Here is an 8,347-nt window from a genome sequence, read left to right on the forward strand (position 1 = left end):
TAATATACCAGATTACAATGCGGTAGTTTGTTTATTCTTATAGCTTTGTCCTTCAATCACATTTTAAATGACAAGGCTCTAATTTAATGTTGACGAAGAAAAAAAACCTGGGTCAAGTTGGGGTAAAGTCTTTGCATTGAATAACCCAAGTATAACTGACCTAAACAATATTGCAAAGATGTAGTCATAAAGCCAAACAGGGCTATAAGCCATTTCAACCAGGACTGGTGAACTTCCATTTCCCAGAACAGAGGCAACTTAAAAACTTTCAAATAGAGGGAGCCAGTCATTGAATGTCTTTCCTTCACCTCTTAAAAGTCTGGCAGCATAAATCATTTCAAACTTTAAAATAATGAGTATTTCCTAGATGTAAGAAATGAGAAATAAATGAATAAATAAATAAAACAATACAGACAGTTGATACTTTTAGAATCTTTAATCTTATATATTATTTATGTATATGATGACTACATATGTTTAAGACTCTTTTCAAGACATTTCAAAGAATCTCGGCAGCAATGTCAGCGATAGCCTGAACATCTTAAAGCCATTATACACTAACGGAACAGAAAAATAAATAAAAGTTCACAGATTTACAAATAACTTACAGGGTTTACAGAAGGTAATGGTTAAACACTTCTCTTGAAATATTATTCCATGAAATGCTTTACTTTTTGAGAAAACATTAAAACAATTATCAATTCTCGACATCGAGAACTACATCGGGAAACAAGGGTGGGTTTTCCAGTTATTTTCTCTCGACTCCGATGACCGATTGAGCCTAAATTTTCACAGGTTTGTTATTTTATATATAAGTTGTGATACACGAAGTGTGGGCCTTTGGACAATACTGTTTACCGAAAGTGTCCAATGGCTTTAAAGACACAGGACACCTTTGGTAATTTTGTCCAAGACCAGTCTTCTCACTTGGTGTATCTCTACATGTGCACAAAAAACAAACCTGTGAAAATTTAAAATCATTTGTCATCCAAGCTGCGAGATAATAATGGAAGAAAAAACACCATTGTCACATGAAGTTGTGTGCTTCCAGATATGGTTGATTTCGGGACCCCAAAATCCAATTCAGAGATCTCAAAATCAAATTTAAATATTTTAGTGGAAAATTACTTCAAGTTCTTTCTTGAAAACTACAAGTTCAGAGGGAGCCTTTCTCACAATGTTTTTATACTATCAACAGCTCTCCATTGCTTGTTACGAAGTCAGTTTTTATTCTAACAATTATTTTGAGTAATTTCCCCTGGCTTAGGCTCCATCTCTTGCTTTGGCTCTGCGACACGCTACGGTCGCAGTAGAAATACAGTGAGCATGAACTGGCCATCAGGCCTTCACATTTTTGGAGCAGCGTGTATTTTGCACACAGGGGGTGGTTCCAACATCCAATGGCACCTGGGCCCAATTTCATAGAGCTGCTAAGCACAAAGATTTGCTTAGCATGAAATGTTTGCCTCGATAAAAACAGGATTACCAACCAAATGTCCACATGATTTTCAGGATAACCAAACAAATACCAGTAGCAAACAAAATGCAACAAATGGAAATTCGGTTAGTAATCCTGTTTTTATCAAGGAAGAAATTTCATGCTAAGCAAATGTTTGTGCTAAGCAGCTCTATGAAATTGGGCCCTCGAGCCGGAGCTGAAGCCGAAGTATGAGAAAGGTTTCAGACATACTTTGGTTTGCGGTAACACCATGTGTGTATCTACTTGCCAGGTAGAGTTTGTTCTTAGAGAACTGTCTTTCTTTATTCTACTACCGCGGAGTTTATTATCGGATGTTCGGGAGACTTCTCAGGTCTGAAAAGAACTGTCCTGCTTTTTAACTACTACCCGGGCGGAAGGAATAGAAATAGGCTGGGACTACTTCCTTCAGGTATTGCTGTTGTGCAGTCTCCAGGGGAACCTCACCTCAGGATTGGTTCCTTATACTTGCCATGATTCAGTATGTATCAACCATTGTTCCGCAGATTTGCGTTGCCTTAATTGAAGCATGACCTTGCACTAACTGATAAGGCATTTTGCGGTGCCACTGATTTAATCACTTTCATAATGGAGCCTGCTCAATAGTGTCCATGTACTTCAACCAGTCCAGTGTTAAGAACAAATATTCATCAACCTCGGAGCTTGGGCTAGGCGCAAGTTGGAGTTCTTTGTGCACAGTTAACGGACAGGCCACAGTGGAGTGTGTTGCTTCGGGAGCTTTCACAGGCTTTGTATAAGCGGATGAGCGGTACTTTGCATCTCTGCCAGCGAGGATTTCCTCTATCTCTGAGGCCTTTAGAAGAGTAATGCTGCTGGGAAGTCCATGTTTGTAGAGACCTTAAAATAAAAAACAACATTGTAATTGTAAGGCGATTTTTAGCCAGGCGGCGGTGGTGAATATGTAGGGAAGGTGGACACTGGCCTCGATAACGAGAACGAAAATGTTAACAATGCACACCCTTGATTAGTTAATTAAGCGTATGCGTATTCTGCATGGAGCAATTCAACCAAAAGAATGTGTTCTCTTTGCAACCTGATTGTGATCGTTTTCGTTATCGCTGCAGTCTAAACAACAAGATGGTACAAAGCATCAATTAATGGCCAAATTATTGCAGGCCAGGAACTAGGCCACGCATGACCTCCAATGCCCCATGTCTTGGCCTTGTTGCCCCTTTAAGAGTTTCCCTATGACTGTAAGAAATGCCTTTATAAGGTGAAAATGGAAGTGCCCTTTGTAAAATGAAAATGGGCATGCGCTACAAAACAGCTCGGTGGCATTTATTTAAAGACACTGGATACTATTGGTAATTGTCAAAGACCATTCTTCTCTCTTGGTGTATCTCAACATAATATGCATAAAATGACAGACCTGTAAAATATATTAGCTCAATTGGTCGTTGAAGTTGTGCGATAATAATGAAAAAAAAAAAACACCCTTGTCACACGAAGTTGCTTTCAAGACCTTAAAATCTAATTCTGAGGTCTCAAAATCAAATTCGTGGAAAATTACTTCTTTTTCAAAAACTATGTTACTTCAGAGGAGGGTTACTCTTATCGCAACTACTTCAGAGGGAGCCGTTTCTCACAATTTTTTATAATATCAACAGCTCCCCATTTCTTAACCAAGTGGGCCTAAGGTTTTATGCTAATAACTATTTTGAGTAATTACCAATAGTGTCAACTGCCTTTAAAGCCATTGGACCCTTTCGGTACAGAAAAAAAAAAAAGTTCACAGATTTACAAATAATTTACAGGGTTTACAGAAGGTAATGGTGAAAGACTTCTCTTGAAATATTATTCCATGAAATGCTTTACTTTTTGAGAAAACGGTAAAACAATATAAATTCTCGTTAACGAGAATTACGGATTTGTTATAAACACATGTCATGACACGGCGAAACGCGCAAACAGGAGTGGGTTTTCCTGTTATTTTCTCCCGACCCCGATGTCCGATTGAGCCTAAATTTCCACAGGATTGTTATTTTATATATAAGTTGTGATACACGAAGTGTGGGACTTGGACAATACTGTTTACCGAAAGTGTATAATGGCTTTAAATGGTTATACTTTCTAGGTCACTTACGTCGATGTGCTGTCTTGGCTATTAAACAACGTTGTTCTCTTGTTGCTTTCTTTCTCCTAAGAAGAGGATACCTTTTGTAAACTCCGCCAGCCATCATGTCCAGATACCACCCCACCTGCAAACCACCCCCCCAAAAAAAAAATTATATAAAAAAAATAATAAATTTTAAAAATTTAATTTTTTCTTTGTTCAATGTTTGGCTTCCAGAGCCAAAGGATTTTTTTTTTCAGGGAAATTATAGTATACAGGCAGAAATTCATGGTCCAAGATTTTCAAAATACACTCAATATTCGTATTACAAATAATTGTTGTTATTAAAAATCGGCTGTTTTCGACAGGGTGCCAAATTTGTTTTTGTGCATGTCCCAAGTTTGCAGCAAGATGCCGTAGTGATACAGCGCTGTACTCCATTCAGAAAAAACACTCTCCCTCGGACCATGGCATTCACAATCACTACTCCTAGAACTATTTCGGTTTCGTCCGGCTAATCGTGAGACGATAGCCGGACGAATTCGAAATAGTTCTAGGAGTAGGCATTCACATACACCACTGCAGACTGTACTGTACCATTTTACGAATCTCTTACTTTCTAATTCAACCGTTGGTATGAATCGCACTTACCTCAGTACCTATCATATACCCTTTTCCACGTTCCTTGAACTGGAAAACATGTGGTTTTTTGCCGTAAGTTCGTGGAGGTACGGGAGCTGCCTCATCGCTGCCCTCCGCCATCTCTTTCGCGTTTTTTGTGCCTGGTGGTGATTTACAGCACGCCCTCTCGTGAAACATAAAAGGAGAAAACACACTGGTCGGGTGGGGGGCGGAACCACCTAAATCACAGTTTTCAAATAGTTCATAGTTCAATTTCAAGGTTTATTGTTCAATTCAACCATTTAAAATGACAACATATAAAATTGAAGGAGACAAAACTTAAATAATATATAAAGTGGGGGAGTCCGCTGGCATTTAAGGAGTTCAAAACTAATCACTTATGCCATATGTTGAAAAAAAATGTCACCCTCCATGCTTCCCTTGTATGTCTTTGTCTTTTTAGTCATGCGGATGCTCTAAGTAAACTATGCATTTTGTTTGTAGGCCTATTCTCAGCTTGCATCATTGTATTTTCACTTATTTCTTATATTCAGTACATTTATTTCAATGCTGTCATACAAAACAATAATACACAACTTCACAACTTGTTTCCCACTCTTCACAACTTGTTTCCCACCCTAAGCAGCGACCACATCACTACACAGCAGTACAAAAAGCCATACAGTACAGTTTGTTAATCCTTAAATCAAAATATCAAAGAACTTGTTTGATGTTTAAACCGAAAACCATCAATGAATGTTTTGCATTTGAGAAATGTTTTTAATCCTTAAAAGATTGAATTTGTTGTAAACTGACCTACAAAATATTGCAAAGATGTAATATTTGCAATATTTTGTAGGTCAGTTTACAACAACGTCAATAGTTTATACTTTTTAACTAAAATCTTTTACAATTTTATACAAATCTGTACAAGATATTGATTTAATTGTAATTATTTTATATAACGTCACACATATCCTTTACACTACGGGTTTTTGCCAATAAAATACTATAAATAAGTTAAACAAAATACAAATTTCAGCCTAAAAAGACGTTTTAGCTATTTACATCATTTATGGTTGAACCTGTACAAAAAAACCCATTTCAAGCTCCATGATGAACAGCCGCTTCCTGTGGCAGGTGCGCAAACTGTCACAATGAGGGGCTCCACCATTGATGTCCTCACTCCGTCCTTAAACCAGCAGTACATAAAATAGTAGTTAATAGAGACGTTCATAGAATATCTGCTAGCAGTGCTAGAGAATATCATTACATGGTGTTACCGCAAACCTTTGTATTTCCACCATGCAAAGTTTCAAATCCTACTTAAAGACACTGGACACTATTGGTAATTGTCAAAGACCAGTCTTCTTACTTGGTGTATCCAAACATATATGCACAAAATAACAACGGGTTGTTTTGAAACCTGTGAAATAAACTCAATTGGTCATCGAAGTTTCGTGAGAATAATGGAAGAAAAAACGACTACAGTCCAATTGGGAGTAGAAGTGGCAACCAGCAGTTCGCACGAGAGCAGTGATCTCGCAAGAGCACCTCCACAACTCACAACCTGTCCACAAGTCTACTATCATAATGGAGCCTGCTCAATAGTGTCCATGTACTCCAAACAGTCGGGTGTTAAGAACAAAAATTCGTTATTCTCAGAGCTTGCACTGGTCGGAAGTTGGCATTCTTGTGCCAAAATCAGAGGAGAAGGTAGAAATGAGTGTTTTGAAGGAGCTTTCACGGTCTTTTTAGCTTTCATAGCCTTGTTGGTTTTCACAGTATATCTGGTTTTCACCCTCTTTCTGGCTTTCACAGTCTTTTTTGCTTTCACCGTCTTTTTGGCTCCCCGGTACTTTAAATCTCGGCCCTCAACTATCTCCTCAATTTCTGTAGCCTTCACGAGAGTAACAAAGGGGGGAAGGTTGTGACTGTCGGGACCTGAACAACAAAAAATACAATTGCAACATGATTTTTCTTACCTTTACTCATTTCTCAAAAACTACAGCAACTAAGTTAGTAACATTTTCAGGGAAGCTTTGTACTAAGTTCAATGTAAATCTGTGAACATTAGAAAAAAAGTGAATTGACCCTTTAACAAATTAATTCAACTTTCTGGGTCACTTACAAATACAATCCAGAATCTTGAGTAACATCTTGCGCTCTGTTACTGATGTCACTTTTCTCCAGAGCGATGGAAACCTTTTGTAGATTGAGCCATTGTAAATGCCGAGATAATCACCGACCTGTGAAACATTTTTTGAATATTTTTTTTTACTCTTAAACATTTAATTATTGTCCCCAAATAAAATAAAAAAGACAACGTAACCCTCCTCCTGACAGCGAGAGGTGGCCTCCTCCCGACGGCGGGAGGAGGGTCACATTATCGCAACTAATGTCACACTCGCCTACTCCTAGAACTATTTCGGTTTCATCTGGCTATCGTACGGGAGACGATAGTCGGACGAAACCGAAATAGTAATAGGAGTAACACTCACCATGCTCACACAACTATTCAAAAATAGTGTTGAACTTGAAGAATTAGTTTTATTAAAACTTATTATTTTTAAAAAATAAAAAAACTTTTGAAAGAAAGTTTACAAAAATGTTGAATTTATTTTAGTCAGAAAACATGGAGGTAGAAATAGACCTGCATGTATGCGAGGTTTGTTTATCAATAACAGGCCCTCAGCCTCAGCTCCCACAACCCACCACGTGTTTCATGCACAAACACAACAACAACAAAACAAAACACAACACAATCAATCCTCCTTCAATTCAATGCCAAACAAAAAGACAAGCCCTAAATTTAAGTTAGGCACAATGCCCATATAATAATACCCGGCTTACCTACCTCAGAACCTATCATAAATTTGTTTGTATCGTCCACAACATTATCCAGACGCAAAACTCGTGGTTTTTTGCCGTAAGTTGGGCGACGCACGGGGGCTTTGCAGGTCTCACTTTTTATTTTGGCTGCCATTTCTTTTTTGTTTGACACTTTTTATTTTGCAACGTACGCCCTCTCGTGAAATTATTTGGGGGTTGGGCGGGGTTGGGGTTGGGGGAGGATGGGGAGGAAGCCGATCAATGATATCAGAATTGACTCTGACATTCAGGAAACTTAAAACTGATGACATCGTTTGTTTATTGATACAAAGCTTCTTAAATGTTTGACGCTGTTCAAGTGAGACATCAACAAGTGCATCAACACAATGCATTGTGTTGGCCCAGTTTGCCAAAGTCATGCAAAAAGCGCGTGGCGGCAATACGCGCGCCAAGTCATCCCCAGGGCCCAAATTCATAGAGCTTTTGCTTAAGCAAAAAAATCCTTGCTTAGTAAAATCAGATTACCGGCCAAGACTCCACTCAATTGTTATGCCAAGTAAAAAAAAACTAAAAACCAGTCACAAGCATTATATTTGGCATGAAATTTGGGCCAGTAACATGTGTAAAATAAGCGAGCTATTTTCGTGCTTAAGCAATTTCTTTGCTCTATGAAATTGGCCCCTAGTTTGATCCATATAGGACTCCAAAGCATGGAGGAATTTCTCCATGTCCAAAGGGTCTTGGTACTTTTTTTAGGACACAAAACACATTTTCCACAGATTTACATCAAATTCACCGCACATAGTTTGAAGATAATGATGGTAGAAAGCTTTCATCAATACTTGCTGATGACAGTGCTCAGTAGTTGAGAAAGGAGTAAAACAAGTCACAAAAGATAACTTTCGTCGCACCTCGGGAGACGAAAGCATTACGTATTTATTTCGAGAAATTGTTTGACTAATTTCTCAATATAGGTTGCTCAATTAGCCTATAGATGTAAAAACAGTTTTTTCTTTTCTTTTCAAACTGGCCGTAGCCGTAAGATAGCCGCCTATAGCTATCAGCGCATTCGAGGAAGAGGGTGCAATAAACAACTTTTCCAACAGTAGAAGGAAAATACACTTCCCCTTGGGCAAAACCACGTCATATCGACAAAAAACAACACCAGGATGTTTGCAGCAGCAGCAACAAAAACAGCTGCCCCCCGGCCCCTCCGAGCTCCCACCCCCTACCACCCGCGCGCCCAAATAGAATAAAATAAAAGTTCGGAATTTTCAAACACACCATACAAACTTTCCAAACAAAGGTTCGAAGTTCAAAGTTCAAGGTACTACTACTCGGGC

General features: G+C 38.5%; 3 protein-coding genes across 3 annotated transcripts in view; 1 reads left to right on the forward strand and 2 right to left on the reverse strand.

The window, feature by feature from the left end:
• Positions 1–8,347, forward strand: part of LOC139938154 (uncharacterized) — a 313,018-nt gene that overhangs the window by 171,924 nt on the left and 132,747 nt on the right. The gene's annotated exons all lie outside the window — the stretch shown is intronic.
• LOC139938432 (SWI/SNF-related matrix-associated actin-dependent regulator of chromatin subfamily B member 1-like) lies at positions 462–4,323 on the reverse strand. Its single transcript, XM_071933959.1, has 3 exons — positions 4,203–4,323; positions 3,582–3,696; positions 462–2,335 (listed from the first exon to the last, which is right to left on the reverse strand). Exons 1-3 carry the CDS (start codon positions 4,311–4,313, stop codon positions 2,061–2,063), a joined length of 501 nt encoding a protein of 166 aa, XP_071790060.1. The 5' UTR covers positions 4,314–4,323; the 3' UTR covers positions 462–2,060.
• Positions 4,470–7,159, reverse strand: LOC139938134 (uncharacterized). Its single transcript, XM_071933513.1, has 3 exons — positions 7,030–7,159; positions 6,304–6,421; positions 4,470–6,116 (listed from the first exon to the last, which is right to left on the reverse strand). Exons 1-3 carry the CDS (start codon positions 7,156–7,158, stop codon positions 5,761–5,763), a joined length of 603 nt encoding a protein of 200 aa, XP_071789614.1. The 5' UTR covers position 7,159; the 3' UTR covers positions 4,470–5,760.

This window comes from Asterias amurensis, chromosome 6 (assembly GCF_032118995.1).
Source record: "Asterias amurensis chromosome 6, ASM3211899v1".
NCBI lineage: Eukaryota > Metazoa > Echinodermata > Asteroidea > Forcipulatida > Asteriidae > Asterias > Asterias amurensis.

Excerpts from the sequence above, each read along its gene's own strand:
- LOC139938432 (XM_071933959.1), bottom strand. The coding sequence starts at position 4,313 with ATGGCGGAGGGCAGCGATGAGGCAGCTCCCGTACCTCCACGAACTTAC. Across the intron at positions 3,697-4,202 it reads GGTATATGATAGGTACTGAG|GTGGGGTGGTATCTGGACAT; the intron begins GTAAGTGCGATT and ends GGTGGTTTGCAG. Across the intron at positions 2,336-3,581 it reads AGCCAAGACAGCACATCGAC|GTCTCTACAAACATGGACTT; the intron begins GTAAGTGACCTA and ends TTTTATTTTAAG.
- LOC139938134 (XM_071933513.1), bottom strand. The coding sequence starts at position 7,158 with ATGGCAGCCAAAATAAAAAGTGAGACCTGCAAAGCCCCCGTGCGTCGC. Across the intron at positions 6,422-7,029 it reads AATTTATGATAGGTTCTGAG|GTCGGTGATTATCTCGGCAT; the intron begins GTAGGTAAGCCG and ends AATGTTTCACAG. Across the intron at positions 6,117-6,303 it reads CAAGATTCTGGATTGTATTT|GTCCCGACAGTCACAACCTT; the intron begins GTAAGTGACCCA and ends TTTGTTGTTCAG.